Raw genomic sequence first — 20,266 nt, 5'->3', positions numbered from 1 at the left:
GAGGGATGAGAGGTACTTTAATCACTGCTCTGTGAGCTCACGCACGCGGAAGGAGCGGATAGCTGTCCTCCAAGTGCGCTACGCCGCAGCATGCAGTTTGAAAAAATGCGGTTGGCTGGCGTCACGTGGTTCGGAGAAACCAGAGAGCAAAAGATTAAAACCAGTGTCACAAAAATATTAATGCAGAGAGAAATAGCAGTTCCCAGTTCTGGCTGAGGCAGCCGGGGTTTACCTTACCGCTTCATGCATGTGGGCTGACTGAGCAACTATTCAGCACAGCTGCACACATTCTGCATCCTCTTAAAAATAAAATTTACCCTCACTGCTTAATAATGAATAGCCATGATTGATGAAATTGATAGAAGTGTGCGTTTATTTATTTAAAAACGATATACAAGTTATATATAAGGAATAGAAGCATAGGCTGTTTCAGTTTTTTTATAATCTGCATGAGAAAATTTGCGAATGGAACATTACACTGTTATATACAGTATGTCCTTGCAATAAGTAAAAGTTTTAAATTTATGCTACTTTCCCAGATGTTAATCATATTTGTGTTCTGCTGTCTTGAATAGTTATTTTTGTACTGTTATAAATAGTCAATAAATAAACAATACTATATAGTAAATTGAATACATTAAATGGCAGATCCCTATAATCCCCCCCCACTCACACATCTGTGATTACTAATTGGTGATCGAAGCACCCCTAACACAGGCTTGTATGGTAGGCATGATGGTGCATCACTTCCTCCACCTCTCTTTCTACCCTGATGCACCCGTCACTGAAGCATTTTTTTTTTCTTGATGAGCCTCAAAATATAAATAAATAAATGTTTTTTAAGGCTACACAACAGTTTAGTCCCAGTATTTTAAGTTCTCTTCACAATTTAACGTAGCCATGAGTTTTACGTTTTTTATTTTTATTTTTTTTAACGATGATTTCACTAAGCGTTCCTTCCACTAACCTTTCCGAGTTTGTTAATGCATCTGAAAGTTAACCCAATTTTAGTAGTTTCAGCAATCTTCTTAATTAAATGTATTGTTTTCCTGATTGAGGACATTTGACTATTCTGAAACAGAGTAACATCGTTGCCATGACGACTGGATATGCCTCCTGACATGGTTGCTTAAGAAATAAGAAGCTGCTCACTGCATCAGTTAGGTTTAAAAAAACCTGTTGTTAGCTGAACCATATTAATCACTGCAGTAATTATCTAAAGCAAAGCTCTTGCTTATTTTGCTTATTTAAATCCAGCTGGTACCCCTTTTTTTGGCCAGGGAGTTGCATTGGGTCACACTTGGAATCCTTTATCATTTAGTTCATGCATTCTGGTTTTCAACTCAGACGCACGTTAAATATATTCCTGCTCTAAATGAAAAGTCAGTCAGGAAGTCGTTCATACATACCCTTGATGGAATGAAATGGAATTAGCGGTCTAGCTCTTACAGGAAGTACTTTTAGCCCTAGCTCCTTGTAAACTTTATAAATTAATTTCCTAATGCCCCGAGAATTTGTTTTTATAAAAAAAAAAGACTTATGGATGACCAATAGCGGGGGGGGGAAAGGCTTTGCTGGGAAACCGCATCGTGTCCTCATTGTGATTTCTGCACACAGACTCTGTCGTCTCTCCGAGCTGTCAAGCCCGTGTCTTGCGCTGAGCCCAGACATGATCAAATGAACAGGAGGAAAGGAGGGAGGGAGAGAGGGAGGGAGAGAGAAAGGCTCTGAAGAGCTGTCTCCCCCTGAAGGTGTACCCAGTGTCTCAGCGGTGCAGAGATGACACATCGGTCCCTCTCTGTCTTTCATCTCTCTTTCGCGCTCACTCTCTGTGCCAGCATTCATCATCCCCCACTCCTGCCTGTAAAATGCCAGAGATGAGAGCAGATTTTTATAATGTGATGCAGTCCCTTTGACGCCGTGCCCTTTGGTGACTTTTGGATACAGAGCTTGCAGATGAGATGTTTTTCTTTCTGGGGAAATTGTATCGCTGTCCTATTTATGAGCAAAAGTAATTATTCTTTTTCTTTTTAAAGTAAACATTATCTTGTGCCCTGAGGAGCAAATCAAGCATGATGTATGTTATCAGGAGACGCATTTTACTGTCATTCAGGACAGGACGTGTGACATGCCGTATGTCACGAAAAGTCTAGCATTTCAACATCTTTCCACAAACGTAACTCTACATCATACTTGCTTTCAGAATGCATTAGTACAGATGCAAAAGTCATATGTTACCGCTGTCAGTTTTTGTCTTTGTTGCTAATCCAGAAAAGAATTGCTACTCCCGTGCTTTTGTATGGAAATAATTTATCAAGGTCACAACTGGAGGCTTTTCTTTGGTCGTTGTGGTAGTAAATAAAAAGTGTGTTTCTCTGCTTCGCTTTGTCAGATGTTGGGAATAAAATCCGACAAGGGCATCTAAGGCGTTCACATACATCACCCGTCGGACGCAATCCTTTTTCCTGTAATTTGCTTTCCTTCCTCGCTTCTATGCCGTTAAAAGCGCTGCGCAGGGAGTCTGGCTGTAGAACTAGGCCCATTAGTGAATAAGTGAGTCTGGTAGGTGGAGAAAGAGAGTGGGGGGAGGGGGCGAGCAGGCGAGGCAGAGAGTTCAAAGAAACCTGTGTCAAATATAGACAAGGGCAATTTGGGTTGCTCCATGGTTGTGTAAGATTTAAGTGATTAACAAGTTTGTTTGGGTTAAAGCCGACAGTTTGTTTACAATCTGTAGGCATTAAACTTAACCAAATGTCATGTCTTCTATGATCCTGGAGCATTTTGTTCAATCTAGTGGACTGCACAGGATGTCTTGCTATACTATACATGAGCTGCTACTTATTTTGCTATCTTCCATACCAGTGCACCTCATAGTGCAATTCATTCCTACCCTGCTTGTTGCAATGATGTTAATATAACTTATCTACTGTACAATCTAGTAAAGCAAGTAGTAACTTATCTGCACCTCGACTATATATTTAATTTAGACCCACCACGCAAATAATATCTTGTCAGGAAAGATTGAAAAATTGTGTTGCAACATCCTGTACTTGTGCTGTGCTTTATTTTTTTTATGTAGTCTTAAGTCCTAAAGACTACTTGACTTGACTTGACTTGACTTGACTTTAGGAAGCCTGGAGAACTCTTCCTCAAGGACTTTTTTTTTTGTCTCTCATTTTCAGTCCAGTCCCTGTACTTGACTAGTTTCAGAGGAATGTTTTTGTTTCGTAAGTGACCTATGAATCATTTAACCATAAAAAAAAACAACTTCTAACTTAAGGTATGAACCAGTAAAAACCGGGTGCAGATGATGGCCGTGGTTTAGCCTGTGATTAGTATACTAGTGATGCTGAGTGGTTGGAACAGACGAGTGGGAAAATGAGGTTGCTGCCGAGGTTGTTACATAAACAACCAGTTTTTAAATTGTATCTTTATGCACTTTGCAGCCTGTCGCAGTAAAAAAAATTGTTCCTAATTTAAAATGTATACAATGAGCATCGGCTCAAGCCTTCTGCACTGTGCTGTTCCCTGACTATTTACACCTCGTGTTTTTTCCCCCTTCTTGTAATTTCAGTGGTGCTTCAGGACCAGGGGGGATGAACCGGGAGGAGGCCCCTGGCAAGTCTCCTGAGGAGATGTACATTCAGCAGAAGGTGCGAGTGCTCCTCATGTTGAAAAAGATGGGATCAAATGTAAGTATGGACTTGAAAACAGATTAGAAAATTCTGAGACATGGTTAGTTACTAAACTGACTCATTTTCCTTGCTGCGAGAACTTCATACCCACAAAGAACGTTAAGCATCTCCATGGCACGTTGCTCACTTGGCTGTGTGTCCACTCTTGCAGCTGACGCCGAGCGAGGAAGCGTTCCTTCGGAACTATGCAGGCGTGGTGCACAGTCAGATGAGCCAGCTGCCGCAGCACAATATAGACCAGGGTAAGCATTCACTGCCCATTATCTAGCCTCTGTTACTCCAATACTGCGTGAATGTGTCAGCGAAAAACTGTTTAAGTAAAAGGTTTTTACTGTCAGACTGCGATATGTATTTGCATCATGAATTCTGCATTAATTTTGTGTAGTCTCTTTCGTCAGTATTTTTGTTTGCTTAGTTAGGGAATAATAATTGAATTAAAGACAGCCTTGCTACTGAAAAAATGCATAATAGTCCAATTATTACTACTATAACGCTTTAATGCTACAGTTTCTTAGATTTTCCACCTGTCTGCACTAATATGATGTATTTTCATTCATTCGTTTTTAGAATATTTCTACATATGATCAGCATGCACAGTACATAGGATTAGTTTATTCCTCCTTAATAACTAACATAGTATTTCACTAAATGACCTTATTGTACAGTTTTTAAATCATCCACCGACTGTACTCAGTTGTACAGAGTATCATATACTTTTAGCAACTTTTGATGGTTGTGCGTTCTTATCAGCACTTTTTGTTCAAGGTTGCTGCCTGCCCAGCCCAGGTGTAAACGTGTTACATCGGTTCATTTGTAACTGCGGTGCAAGGAAAAATCCCAACTGGGATTTATTTATTATTTTTTATTTTATTTGTGGTCTGAGGTTGTATCTGCTGCCGAAACAACTCATGAAAGAGCATAAACCGAGGGGTTTGAGTATTTGCAAACAAAAGTTGGACTGATACTCCAAGGAAGGTGAAAGAGAATCAAGAAAAGAAACGGTTTAAAAGTCAACCATCAGTTGGAAAATTTATGCTTACATGGGGATTGGGATTCTTAAGAGCCGGTATTGGAACATTATTAGGAAAGGTTTAACAATCAACAGTGCTCGTTACAGTAAGATGAGCCCGTCTGGTCCAATCACACAGAAAAGCTGATGTAGCACAAATCGCTAGAAAACTTCAATGCTTCTTCTGTTTTGAAAATGTACAGCCCTAACACTGGAGGCTCCTTACAAAAATTATAAACATTACCCAACGAAAAACTCAAAAATATCAGTAATTATACAATTACACACTAACTAAAATCTCTTTATCCAGACCATCCCCCATGCAAGTCCCTGTGAATAAGCTGTTACTGTAGAAACAAGCTTATTAATATAAATCTGTGATTGTGCCTCTCAGCCAGCAGTGTCGAGCTGTTGTTATGAAAGGGATAATACATGACCGGCTGTGCTGTTATATGAAGATGATGCACACCGGGGGTGTGATGCGGCACCACTCCTTTGGTAAATGTCTTCTAACAAAAACCATCACTATATCCTAGTTTGTTAACCGACACGTTGTTATTCCATTTAGATCGTTTGGAGCGCACACTGTGCAACTTCTTGTTTATGCAAACGGTGCCTGGCCACTTGAGAGCTTTTGATTGAATAATTACTGCAGTGATTAATCTGTTTCAGTAGGCAACAGTTCTTTTAACCCTCACTGATGCAGTAAGTAGCTTCTTATTTATCAATCAACCACGATGGAAGACATATTCCGTGGTAATAGCAAAGATGTTACTGTGTTTCAGAAGGGTCGATTTTATGGGCCTACGTCACACAGAGATTGCTAAAATGACTGGGATTGGGTTAAGAACTTAACACCTGGAGCTGAACTGATAGCAGTGAACCGACCACTTTGTGTAAGAAATCTGTCTAGAAAAAAAAAAAGAAATCCTAAATGACCGTGATTGAAAAGCACTTAAACACTTTTAAACACATTTTCACACACATGAGCTTAAATGCAGATATTTATACAACAATTCTGTGTGTGTGTGCGCATGCGCACAGGTGCATCTTGGTAAATAAAAATATGATTAATGTTGTTTTATTTCAGTAATTCAGTTCATTTCAATTCAAAAAGTGAAACTCGTATATTATATAGATGGATGTATTTTCATTTTGATGATTATGGGTTACAGCTAATGAAAACCCAAATTTCAGTATTTCAGAAAATTTGAATATTGTGAAAAAGTTCAATATCAGAGACTAATTGTGTCCCTCTAATCGGCTAATTAACTCAAAACACCTGTTAATGTTTCCTGAGCCGTTAAATGGTCTCTCAGTCGGGATAAGTAGGCTACACAATCATGCGGAAGGAATGAAAGGAAAAAATGTGGTAGAAAAAGTTGCACAAGTAACAGGGATAACTACAGCCATGATAGGATTGTTAAACGAAGCCCTTTTAAAAATTAGGAGGAGATTCACAAGGAGTGGACTGAAGCTGGAGTCAGTGCTTCAGGAGCCACTATGCACGGACATATCCAGGACATGGGCTACAACCATCGTATCCGTTGTGTCAAGCCACTCTTGTTTCAGAGACAACGTCAGAGACGTCTAACCTGGGCGTCTAACCTGGACTGTTACTCAGTGGGCCAAAGTCCTCTTTTTAAATAAAAGTAAATTTTGTATTTAATTTGGAAATCAAGGTTCCAAAGGAAGAGAGGAGAGGCACAAGTTATCCAAGTTACTTAAGGTCCAGTTTGAAGTTTGCACAGTCAGTGGTGGTTTGGGGAGCCATGTCATCTGCTGGTGTTGGTCGACTGTGTTTTATAAGGTCCATGGTCAGCACAGTCGCCTACCTGGAGGTTTTTGAGCGCTTCATGCTTCCCTCTGCTGTCCACCTTTATGGAGATGCTGATTTTATTTTCCAGCAGGACTTGGCACCTGCCCACACTTCCAAAAGTACTAATATTTGGTTTAAGTACGATAGTATCCCTGTGCTTGATTGGCCAGCAAACTCGCCCAACCTAAAGATGAAGATGTGATAGACCAAACTCGACAATCCTGAAGGCTGCTATCAGAGCAACCTGAGATTCCATAACACCTCAGCAGTGCCACAGACTGATCGCCTTCATGCCATGCCGCATTGCTGCAGTAATTCATGCAAAGGGAGCCCCGGCCAAGTATTGAGTGCTGTCAGTAGTCCAACATCTCTGTGTTTTTAAAAATCTTTTTGGTTTTGAAGTATTATTCTATTTTTCTGAGATACTGAATGTAGGGTTTTCATTAGCTGTAAGACATAATCTTCAAAGTTAAAAGAAATATACACTTAAAATATATTATATCAAGTAGGTTGTGTTAATCTAATGATGTTGCAATAAATTTAGTATTTAAAATATTTATACAAGTTTTTCTTTTTCTGAAGTGTGTATACAGGTTTTTATTATTTTTTTATTTTTTTTAAGCTGACTTTGTATATACAGTCGTGACCAAAAGTTTTTAGAATGACACAAATATTAGTTTTTACAAAGTTTGCTGCTAAACTGCTTTTAGATCTTTGTTTCAGTTGTTTCTGTGATGTACTGAAATATAATTACAAGCACTTCATACGTTTCAAAGGCTTTTATCGACAATTACATGACATTTATGCAGAGAGTCAGTATTTGTAGTGTTGGCCCTTCTTTTTCAGGACCTCTGCAATTCTCTGCAGGACCTGGGCATGCTCTCAATCAACTGCTGGGCCAAATCCTGACCGATAGCAATTCATTCTTTCATAATCACTTTTTGGAGTTTGTCAGAATTAGTGGGTTTTTGTTTGTCGACCCGCCTTTTGAGGATTGACCACAAGTTCTCAATGGGATTAGGATCTGGGGAGTTTCCAGACCATGGACCCAAAATTTTAACGTTTTGGTCCTCGAGCCACTTAGTTATCACTTTTGCCTTATGGCACGGTGCTTCGTGCTGGAAAATGCATTGTTCTTCACCAAACTGTTGGAAGAAGTTGCTGTTGGAAGGTGTTTTGGTACAATTCTTTATTTATGGCTGTGTTTTTGTGCAAAATTGTGAGTGAGCCCACTCCTTTGGATGAGAAGCAACCTCTTTTCTTGAAGTTCTTGATGATCCTATAAATTGTTGATTTAGGTGCAATCTTGGTAGCCACAATATCCTTGCCTGTGAAGCCATTTTTATGCAACGCAATGATGGCTGCATGCGTTTCTTTGCAGGTCATCATGGTTAACAATGAAAGAACAATGATTTCAAGCATCACCCTCCTTTTAACATGTCAAGTCTGCCATTCTAACCCAATCAGCCTTACAAAATGATATCCAGCCTTGTGCTCGTCAACATTATCACCTGAGTTAACAAGACGATTACTGAAATGATCTCAGCAGGTCCTTTAATGACAGCAGTGAAATGCAGTGGAAAGGTTTTTCTGGGATTAAGTTAATTTTCATGGCAAAGAAGGACTATGCAATTCATCTGATCACTCTTCATAACATTCTGGAGAATATGCAAATTGCTATTTTAAAAAACTTAAGCAGCAACTTTTCCAATTTCCATTATTTATGTAATTCTCAAAACTTTTGGCCACTACTGTACATACACTAGGTAATTTCTCCTTTTTAGCACCAGGGGGCGCCATGCAACAAGAGTATGCCCTGTAACTCACTCACAGCCAAGTAAACAGGTTAAACCCCAAAAGGGATTTTTCAGGCAAAGTTGTTCATAAATAATGCACAATAGTTAGTAACGTGGATAGAAGTGTGCATGGAATATGAGCTTTGATGGTATGCATTTTTAAGAAAGAACATCGATGTTGAATATTACTACTAGTACTAGGTTATGTCCATAATACACAAGAGTTTTAGAAATAATCAGGGAGGTTTAGCTTTTAACATAATGTCTAAAGATGCTATAAAATGCACACTATCTTGGATAAAATTTTTTAATAATGAGTGTTTACTCTGACACACAAGAAAGGGAATAAATATCGTCTTTTTACAACATTCAGTTGATTATTTTGTGTTTACTGATTTTTACAGATTGCTAACACATTTGCTAGTCATAAAATGCACAGAGCTGACAGACACTATGCCCGGTACAGGGTCAGGAATAATGGTTACGTCCTTTTGAGTAAAAGCAGTGCTTAAAATGGCGGAGGATTGTGAAGGTGAGCGTGGATGTGCTGAGTCCTCGTTTAGAACGCTGACCCTCTTTGCATTGATTTTAGGGTGTGACTACACAACAAGGTTTAACATGGTTTTATCCTTGGTGTACAGATTTATTTGTCCTTTTTATGGCACTGCAGAAAAAGAATGTTTACATTTTGACAGTTTGTGATATGCGTTGCTCTGACGTGTTTAGAAATGGAGAAATGAGAGCGCTGCAGTATTTCAGTATCTTTTAGTGCTTGGTTGCTTCTGCCATGTTTTGAAGTCTTCAATGGGTGTTAAATTATTTTCAGTAATGAATAATGATGATTTTGCCACCTCGTGGATTTCCAGTCTCTGTGGTTAATGAGAGCTCTGTACAGACTCAAAGACCATTTCTGTATCACAAAGTAAAACGTGTGTGTGTGTGTGTGTGTGTGTGTGTGTGTGAGAGAACAGAACAGGCCAGGGCTCCAGAGACAATCCACTTGGGACGCCTCTTTCAGTTCTGTTCAGCTATTGTTCTCTTATGTGAACTAACAGTTATGAAAGAGGTTTTTTTTTTGTGTGTGTGTGTGTGTGCGCGCACAAGACGGAAATTAGGATTTCAACATTCCCCCGCTTTCACTCTTTTGTATCGGACAATTTTGTCTTTTCAGAAGGCGATAAGTGTGAAATTAGGCACCTACTTATCTAGAAAGCTGTCAGACTGTTTCTGAAAACAGTTTCCCAGGTTGGCTGGAAAACAGCATCCCAGAAGCTGTCGGATTTGCTTGTTTATAAATATATGGGTTAATAAAATATATTTTTAGCATATTAAATTACCTATTTAGCGCATATTAGTTATAAATTGATGCACTGCATTTTTAAAAAAAATTAATATTTCAGCCTTTTAAAGATTAGAACAGGAGGATGATGGGTTAGAGTGTGGGTCTTTTGAACCATGTAAAAAATATATGAAGTTCTGAAGCTGCACCCAGCATCATTACTAAGCCTTGGGACAAGCTGGATTGAATGCTTGCATTGCTGGTCAGCCTATTGCATGCATTTCCTGCAGTTTTTCAAAAAAACTCTCGATTCGTTTTCTTCAGGCGTGTCCCATTTAGCCGTGAGACAGAGCTTGAAACGAGGCATGGGCGTGGCTCTCTGGTCGAGGGGCTCTCCTGCTCTATGCGAAAAGAAAAGCACAAAGGCTCTGGAATGAGTGTGTTAGCTTAGCGAGGCTGCTAGGGCTCATGGAAAGAACGACGGAGAGCAGGGGTTTCCATGGCGACGGTACAGGAGGCGGGGCTCCCAGCAGACCGGGTTCCGTGGAGCCGCGTGACTGCGGGAGAGAAGCCGGTCTCATTAGGACTGGAGGCAAGCTGGAGTGTTAATTACGGGCACATGGTGTGAGAGCCGCGTCATGCTCTGCCGTCCGACATTAAACACTCAGCTACACACGTATTTAAAGGGTGTAATACATATATACAATGCTTTATCGAGTGTAAAATCGATGTGGCTGCTCTTTCAGCATGACCCGTGCTGTTCTATCAAATGGTGGTTATCAATACAATACCTCATAGCACTGCACTGTCAGAAATAAAGGACACATGCATTGTGTCTTAGAATCATTGTGCTAGACTAGACCGTCTACCCAGTCTAAATACTCCTGTCACTTGTCATTGTTAGTCTTTATAATCCTGACAGACAAAATAATCCTAAATTCTCTGTCTTTTAATAACAATGCTGGGACACAATAGGAGGCCTTGGGACTTTTCATAGCTAAACCGGTGAGTCATGGTTCCCAGAAAATGACAAAAAAAAAACAGAATGACGATAACAAATTGAATATACAGGCTTGCTGTAGCTATACGAATTTAAATTCCATTTGTTCAGGCTATTCACAAAAACAAGGAGATCGAGGAATATAGATTTCCAATAGGTTGTTGTCCGATAGAATATGTCATGATTGATTGATTATTGAATCTGGATTCTTGCCAGATTTGAAGTTTGGCTGCAATGTTGTCCTTTTTTTGCCCTTTCCTTTCATTGAAAAAGCAGCTCCTGCAATGATTGTTCACTTACTCCTCATATCCCACGACAAGAAATGTAATCCTTGTGCGTGGCTAATGTAATGATTGGCAGCTTTAGATTAAGTGATTCACTGTTCCGGCTTCAATGAAAACACAGATAAAGATTTGCACCCTTCAGTAGAACTCGGCGTGCCGAGATCTTGTTCGTGAGTCACTTTTTGGCTGATTTGACCATGTTTAAATATTAACACAGTGGTCCGTCTGCGTGCGAGTGTACGTGATTGTCTGTCAGCTCTGCGTACTCCCTGAGCATGATTTATCACTCCTCGCCTCCCTCCAGCATGCTTCCTGAAATATCTTATTCTGGCAGTGCTACGCTTTCTATTCCGATGCTATCAGCTACCATAGCAATGCCCTGCGCTTCTTACTCCTGTCTGGTCACGAGTGATGTGTTGTAGTGATTAGACCTGAATTTAAAGGACCGGTTGTAGCGAAAGTGTCTGTGGGAATAAATATTAGGAGTTATGGGAAAAGATAGTCACTGTAAATATCTTGTAGTATACGGGAAGGATAGTAAATTATATTGAAAAACCGGGTTCGGTGACTGTGTGGAGAATAAAGGTGAATAAAGAGAAATATGGTATATTAATAGCTACTTGATGCTAGAGGTGGACGGCGGCAAAATAGATAAAACAGACAAAGCTGATGGATAGAATGACTTTCTCATAATAGATATATTGAGAGGTGGCAGATAGAGAATGAAAGAGCAGATAGATGGAGCAGGTAGCAGCTGTTTGCTCATAGGCGTTTGCAACCTGCCAGGTGGTGATGCAATCCAATCCGGAGCTGTTGCTAGGCAACGGCTCTGCAGGGCCCTGACGTTCGTGCTGCGCTCGCTGCTGTGTCTGTGACTCGACGGGTTTTAGAGGAAGAGGCATGGACAAGCTAAGCTAGGCCAATGCACGCACAGCTTTATTCGCATCCCCTTCACACCCCTGTGTTTGTGTGTGCGTATATGTGTATGTGTGTGTCTGACCTTTCATCACGTCCTTACGAAATAGCGAGCTCTGTTAATCAACCATGATGATGCAGGAAGATCAAACTGATACAATTCTCATTTATCGTTGCTGGACTTGTTGTTGATTTTCTACCGTTTCCTTTTTTATGCATGTCTTGACAACTATTTTGTCAGTCTTGCATTTTCCCCACCTTTTTTATTTTTGAAGTCACTAATTTTTGAGCCGCAATTAATCACGTTTCCCCGTGTCACTCGGGTGCTAATAAGCAAGTCCTAGGAAGACAAGTAGGATGTAACACAGCTCCTTAGGATTCGGTGAACTGTATGTTTCACGATGATGCAAAACAAACGTTTATTTGTGTGTTTCATTATAGATTTTTTTTTAAATGCACCTGTTCTTTCACCTAGCTTGTTGAAAATGTCAGGTCCTTGAGTCGCAATGACTTAAATTAACTGAATAAATGAGCGAAGCATGTGTTGCTGTAAACATAATACTCAGTGTTTTTTCCTTCTTCACGCTAATTTACAGAAGGAAATGACAGTGCATGCTTAAGCTTAGTGGTAAAAAAAAAAAATTGTGAATCTCATTGCGCATACCGAGGTCAAATCTAATTATATTCCGAAAACATAGTCTCTTATATCTGAGCTTCGACTTTCCGTGCTTCCAGGCATCTTTCAGATCCCAAGACGCTAGGGATACAGTTTGTCCTTGAATTCTCCTTTTCTTTTATTGTGAGCATTTTAGCTGGCTTCAGGCTCTGTTTAGCTAGTAGTGTGTGTTTCACTACGGTCTGCAGTAAATATTGATTTTTTTTCAGCTGCATAGTAATCTGAACTGTCTAAAAGCCTTTACTCCCTTATATAAAGGCGTTTAAACTTCAAGGTGAAGGGGGTGGGGACGCAAACAGATTTTATAATCACAGAACCAACCAGACCGAGCTTCTAGTGGAGGTCTCATGACACCAAGATTCACTTTAAGGTGCGATTCACACACACATGAATAAGAGATTGGTGTTACCTGTGACATAACCTGTGAATTAAAGGATTAAAAATAGAGCCAAGTTGTTGCCTCGTACATTACCAGTGGATCAGTATTGGGGTTAAAATATAGTGGAATAAGAATCATTGTATGCCGTAGAAGGACAGACATTTACATTTTTTTAAATAAATTTAGATGATCGTTTTAATGATGTGACATAATTCATGCTTTGTAAGCAAATTCACTTTTGACATCCACAAATAAATGGTTTTATCTTCAGTATGGAGGCTCCATGATGGCTATTTATCTTATTTGCCTTCATACACAGTACATGTACTGGCAACTATAAACAGTTGTATAAAGGGAAAGGTATAATACTCATGAGTTGAGAGCATGTCAAACACTTTGCATTGAGCATCCGCATTAAATCACATTATTTCATACAATATCGTGTAGTCACACTTCATTTCTGTGTATTTAAATTTTATAATTAAAAATTAAATGAAAGAAATGGAAACAAATGTTTTACTGTAACAGGCTGCAAAATACCTTGAGATACTATTTAAAAATTGGTTGCTTATGTAAGGACCTCAACAGCAACCTCATTTCCCCTCTCCATATTTAAACACTGGTTTATATATATATATATTATGATTGAATGATTGATGGATCACTGTGGTTTAAAAAAACCAAACATTTCTCTAAAACTGCTCAGGTAAAGGAACTGGACTAAAAATGATAGACAAACAATTATAGTCAAATAAGACGAAGAGATTTTTCAGAATTCAATAAAGTCTGGCTTTTTGAGAGCAATGAAATGAAATTAACCCAGAAATGAGCTGGGTTAAGACCGTTACTCTAGTTCTAGTTTCAAGTGTATGAAACTGTATACTATTTGGCCAAAAGTATGTGGACACCTGCATGCTTCCACATGTGGATCTTTACCACACTGCTGCCACGAGGTTGGAAATACCAAATTGTAAGGGTGTATTCATATACTGTAGCATAAAGGTTTTCCTGGATTTCACTGGAACCAAGAGGGCCAATCATGTTCAAGCATAACAGTGCCCCATTACACAAAGGAGGCTTCATGAAGACGTGGCTTGCCAATGTTCGAGTGGGGGAACTCAAGAGCCCTGACCTCAACCCTAATGAACACCTTTGGGATCACTTGGAATACAGACTGTGTGCTTGAGATCATTAATGTTCTTGTGGATGAATGAGCCCAAATCCCCCATAGGCACACTCCAGAATTTAATGGAAAGCCCCAAAAGTGTGGAGGCTGTTAAAGCTGCCTGGTATGATTTGGAATCAGATGTTCAGTAAGTGCATATTGGTGTAAATAGGTCTTCAATTATTTACATACTTTTGGTCCTATTGTGCATATCTAAACATATAACCTGCACTTGTTTATTACTCGTTTATTAAAGCTGCGTGCAAATATTTTTGTAGGCCAGTTCCGACCAGAAGTGTCTTTTTACCAATGTCCAACTGTTGACCACCATTTACTCATAACTGATCTTGTACATATTTTGATGTGTTTCTTGACACCCAAAAAATTTAATAAACTGCAACAACACTGTGAAAGTGCGCCTCCTACGTGCGAAGCATGCTAAATCTTCCAGTACTGCAGCTCAGCCACTGCAGTGCAACATCGAAAACTGGCACACACCAATTCTTCCTTCTTTTTATGGGGTGCTGTTTCTTTTGAAGTTACATTTAAGAGATTTAATGAAGGTCTTAAGCAAAGATGATTCTGGCTGATGAACCAAGCCCTGTCATACCTTATAAGCGATCTCTGTCTGATCTGAATGGATGGGAGGGATGAAAGGCAAGCCGAGCAGACTTGAAAGGACCTTCCTCTGTCTGCGTTTCTGCTTATTAGGCTTAGGTCATACAAAGAGACGTCCTAATGATTGCCTGTGATGTGGGCCACACAGGCAGCCAATCCTATCGTCCTGTGCCAAGCAGTAACTGTGCCATTTCTCCACCCCCACCACCTCGAACATGCGTGCACACGTCCACAGTCCGATGGGCGCTTGTGTGTTTGATACATCGTGGCCTACTTTTATCTTTGCACATAATTAGATCCATCAAACCAGCCAGTGTTACCAGTCTTCCTGCTTTTTTCTTTTTTAAATAGAAGTGCAGGGAAATAGAGACCGGTACTGTCTCAGAAGCACAACTTAAAAGGTGGCTGTAATTTGTCTAGCTGCAAAACAGGAGTGAGATTTTCAGATCAAAGCTTTGTTTCTATAAAGTCTGTCAGAGCTTGTCAAGTAACGATCAATGTTATAAACATATCTAGACTAATAGAGACATCAACTTGGTTAGTTACTTCTTTTTTTTTATGACATTTTATTTACTTACATTCTGGCTCCAAGATTGAAAAATCAACATGCATGTCATTTTTGGTGTTGAGTACAATATTTACAAGGGGCATTCAAGTCAAACCAGGACTTACGATGAATTTTTTTTTTTTGTTGAACGAAGGTGCAAAACTGACATTTACAGAAGACTTCAAGCACAATATGGTCATGTGGCTTTTAGCCGCAGTAAAAAATTTTAAAGGTGCAATTTAAAGGCGGTCATATGTCCGTTAATTGCAATCCTGTCAGAGGTGGCTCGGGGACCAGTGCAGCCGTTCCCATGAACATAGAAAAGTGGAAAGTGGACCTGATCGTTAAAAAATTATGGATAACTTGTCACCACTTTGCAGTCCCTTTAAAAATAAAAGAGACATCCAATTTAAGTTTTATTAAATATCTTGAGAAAACGAAAGAAAGAAACGTACTTAAGCCTCTTTTTAGTGACCAGCTATATTTGCATGACATACCGATGAATGAATATAAATGTCATGTTTTTTTTTGTGTGTGTGTGTGTGTATTTATCTCCCAATGGTGGTTTCCAACAATGTAATTTGGTCAGTTTAAAACAAATATAAAAAAAGAGCATTAGAGCAACACTAGAAATTAAAACATAGCTTTATTGTGCACCAAGCGCTCAGATATTTTCATTTACTTTTGTGCAATTTGGCAAACGTCTCCATCAGGAATATCGCTTCATGCTAGTGCAAGTAGGTCAGGGTCTAAGAATACCATCAAGTTAAACCCTGTTAGAGACGTGCGCAGGAACAATAACCAGTCAAGATTTTTTACAAATTTTTATAATTACTTAAAAAAAATTATATAACACCTAATTTAAGTGCGTAGTGAATAGTTAAGTCTGCAGTCATGATTTGAAGCCAGACAGTGACTCAGCAGTTCGGACAGCCTGGAAAAGTTCTTGATGCCCTGAGAGTCTCGATGAATGAATGTCTTTCTTGTAGGAAATGGTGAGTCAAGTCAAGCCATGAATATGGTACACCGTGAAGTTTTGTAAAAGCCTACAGGTAACTGCTTGGCTTTGTAAACAAGCAAGCGCCTGAGTTTAAAATCTGATGTCATCTTACAGGAAGTCAGTGGAGGAAAAGCAACAGTAGGGTGATGTGGGCACACATGGGGAGATTAAGTAACCAGTTACCTTAAATGTGGAAAATAAGAATGACTTTTTTGGCAGTGATGCTTTTTTCTTTGTGGCAAATGCCTCGGAATGAACATTAATGCAGATTTTTTAGAAATGCGTGGTTATTTAAAGTACAGCCATTTATGCCGAGTGTCATCATTCTTGTTGTCGTTTTCACCTTTTTGGCAGGTGAGCTAACTGGGAAGGAAATGGAAGTTGAAATTGATACGCATTTTCCATTTCTAGATAACTTTAACACAAATTATTATCTTGTATGATGTTAGAACATCCATTATTTTGCTACTCCACATGCTCCTGGCTGCACACGCTTGCAGATACAAAGGTACAGAAGTCTAATTAGGACCACAGCATATTCAAGCTTTGCCCAAGATTACAACCACCTACTTCATGTTAAAATTATCAACACTAGACCAATTACCTGTAGACATTTATTCACAAAGGGCATATTTTGTTCATACTGTGCATTCACAAGTCCCTGCCTGACCTAATTAGAAAGCATTATGGGTTTTTACATTCATTGAGGTAACATGAGCATGGTCACGTTTTTCTTCTTAGTTCTTTGGCCAATATTCATCTTTTTTTTTTTTTTTTTTTTTGCGCAGCACCACTTTTATTATGAGTACAGAGAAAGTTTTGGGTCAGCTTTTTCAGACTTGACACAGAGCTCAGTCTCTTTATTGAGCTGCTGACGAAGACATATCAGCTTCAGCAAACAGCTTTGGTGGAAATCTCAATTTATGAGCGTTCACTTCTCTTTCTTAACCTTTAGACATGCACATTTGTCAAGAATAATATTCAGGGGCTCAAGAGGTGTTTGAAATTTGTGCTGAAATTGTATGTATCTTGGAACAGCTGGAACTACAAATCCTGTTGAGCTGCCAGTCTGGGTTCGTTCTTTCGAGCCTCAACTGAATCTGCAATATGGGATTTGAATCGGTTAGCGTTCACCTCTATAAGTCTGGGCTGATACCTGACTGAATTTACAAGTGAGATATTTTTTTTCATGTTTTGATCAGAAGAGGCTTTGGAACAAGCTGAAATGATGTTCTAGTAATTTATTCAGGGAGATGCATTTCACTGTGAGTGTTTTTAGTTTCGAAAATGTGTGCTCATTGCGGAATAAAGTGTAAATTGTGCCCTTGTGTTGTAGAAGTATGTGCATAAACTCTTTATATGTTTGCTGATGGATGGACCTATCCAAAAAGTTATACAGTGATGCATCATCTTGGACAAATTCTGTTGGTGGATATGCATCATCAGGCCTTTTTTTTTTCTCTTTCTTTCTTTCTGACAATGTACTGTAGCTATATAAAGGTTACAAAATGAAGAGCTTACAGGAATTACGGGTTCAACTAGGGCCTAGTCTATATGCAGATGTGACGTTTTTATTCTCAAGGAAAAATCTCAATGTCAACACGAACACGCTGTCCAAGCATGCCAAATTTGCAGACTCTGATATAACCTCAACACTAAAAGCATGTTGGCCAGTCAAAAACCTGAAAAAAAGGTTCTGAGTACGTCATGCTCTGACGTCAAACACAAAAGATAAAGCGCATGCAATGTGACCTCTTGCAAGCCAGAAACACTGTTTTTCCTGTCCACACCAATACTATTATTAGATTTTGAAGATATTATTAGATATCTTCACATTATCTTCAAATTAAATTATCATGTACATGCAAAGCCTAAAATCCTAATAATGGGAAAATTCTGTCACATGTTTGTAAGGTCTGATTGATGTCCTGAAATAGAATGAGGAGGAACACTTCAGCATGATCTATGATGGAGTTAGGAAGATCTTGAACTATAGATGTAGGGCAACAGAAAGCCTGGCTTTAATTTATTTTTTGATATGAACATACTTTTGGGCATTGGTGGCTCAGTGGTTCTAATCCAGGATAAAATGTGAGGGTTGCGTCAGGAAGGGCATCTGGTATAAAACCCGTGCCAACTTGTATGTGGATCAGATGATCCGCTGTTGCAAACCCTTGACTGGAGCAACGGCGGCATCATCATTTATATAAATGCTATGAAAAAAAAATTAGGGTTTAGAACGACAGTCATATTTTTGCCTATTATTAAAATCAAAAATATTCTTTTATTTTATGGACAATATATAGATATATTAATAAAATATTTGTGCCGTCAATATTAACGCAGTGAAGCATGTGAAAAATTTCAATGCATTACAATTTTTTTGACCCTACTAGCTTCCCATAATTGCAGCGCAGTTACCCATCTGTGTGTGATGAGGCCTGTTTAACACGCATAAAAGATGACTGAGAACACACCATGTGTGCTGAGCACACCAGCAAGTTACATTCTAAAAGGCTCAAACTACCTTCAAGGGGAACTATTTTTACACACACATATTAAATGCAAGCTGTGGAAGTTGTGGCACTGGTAGCTAAGGCTCTAGGAATCCGGGTTCGAGCCCTACCGTTGGTGGACTGCCCCACCCCATACTACCCAGCTCACCAAGCGTGGGAGGACATGCAAACTTCATGTACACAGACCTGACTCGTGAATCGAACCCAGGATCTGGAGGTGTGAGGCGACAGTGCTGACCACTAAGTCACCGTAACATGACTGTGATTTTAACTAGATTGACAGCACTACTTCTTATTATGTTTACAAATGAGGAGACTTCCTAATGAGAACCTCTATTAATCAGCTTCAGATTGTGTAATTGATACCAGTTACTACAATTTTAAAGACGAGTTTAAATACATTATTTTAATTAATTTGTTAATACCATGAAGGAAAAGAGGTGTAGTGTCTTAATTAGGAAAAAAGTAATGGTATGCGATTAATCTATAAATGATCAAATTCAGTTGTTGCAACGGATGTTGCTTACATAGGAGAAATCATTAACATGAGTACCCATTCATATAACTCAATTTCAAGGAAATCTGGAAGATGTACAGATGTTTTATCATTTGTCTACCAAACTTTTATAATTCCATCTGCTAAAATGACACCAATTCGAATCAGAAAGAAAAGTAAGCATGCTGCAGAGATAAAGAGATCCGTCAGAAAGAATGGGTTGGAACGTCAAGAGGGAGGTGAAGGGAAGCAGGCTGCATAAAGGCCGGATATTAGATCCGAAAGGCTGTAAAAGCTGTTGAGGATATGAAAAAAGCCTGGAGGCAGGTATAAAGGTAAAAGATTATTGAAATATTTATATCACGTTCAGAAAGAATGGAAGATTTTCAGATTTGGGCGCTAATATATACGCTGCTCGACCTTTTGTTATACTTGTGATGGTGATAAATGAACTGTAAATGTTTATGAGACTATTAAAGTCTTACTGGTGCGATTTCTCTGTAAAGTGAACGATGTGCAAACTTTTATACTCAGTGCCATCGTAACAGTTCTCATGACCTAATGTGTGATGTTTTAATCTTAATGTTCTGGCCTGCCTTTACTTGTTGGTGCCGTACAGTGACGCAGGCAGCAGGTTAAAGGACAGTGTCCATAACTCACAGGGGCGGTGTAAGTTTGTGTGTGTGATGGTGCAAGAGTGTGTGTGTGTGTGTGTGTGTGATGGTGCAAGACTGTGAGTGTGTAAGTGTGTGTGTGTGATGGTGCAAGAGTGTGTGAGTGTGTGTGTGAGCGATGGTGCGTGAGTGTGTGTGTGTGTGTGTGTGTGAGCGATGGTGCAAGAGTGTGTGAGTGTGTGTGTGAGCGATGGTGCAAGAGTGTGTGAGTGTGTTTGTGAGCGATGGTGCAAGAGTGTGTGAGTGTGTGTGTGTGAGCGATGGTGCAAGAGTGTGTGAGTGTGTGTGTGTGAGCGATGGTGCAAGAGTGTGTGAGTGTGTGTGTGTGTGTGAGCGATGGTGCAAGAGTGTGTGAGTGTGTGTGTGAGCGATGGTGCAAGAGTGTGTGAGTTTGTGTG

General features: G+C 39.4%; 1 protein-coding gene across 2 annotated transcripts in view; it reads left to right on the top strand.

Moving 5' to 3' along the window:
* Positions 1 to 20,266, top strand: part of ctnnbip1 (catenin, beta interacting protein 1) — a 38,596-nt gene that overhangs the window by 12,012 nt on the left and 6,318 nt on the right. For both annotated transcript variants that reach the window (XM_053483357.1, XM_053483356.1), the window contains exons 2-3: positions 3,575 to 3,692; positions 3,847 to 3,937. In XM_053483357.1, the coding sequence (XP_053339332.1) occupies positions 3,597 to 3,692; positions 3,847 to 3,937 (187 nt within the window). In that variant the 5' untranslated portion in view covers positions 3,575 to 3,596. The remainder of the gene's footprint in view (positions 1 to 3,574; positions 3,693 to 3,846; positions 3,938 to 20,266) is intronic.

Source organism: Clarias gariepinus, chromosome 22 (assembly GCF_024256425.1).
Source record: "Clarias gariepinus isolate MV-2021 ecotype Netherlands chromosome 22, CGAR_prim_01v2, whole genome shotgun sequence".
Classification (NCBI taxonomy): domain Eukaryota; kingdom Metazoa; phylum Chordata; class Actinopteri; order Siluriformes; family Clariidae; genus Clarias; species Clarias gariepinus.
This window is presented reverse-complemented; position numbering and strand designations above follow the sequence as displayed.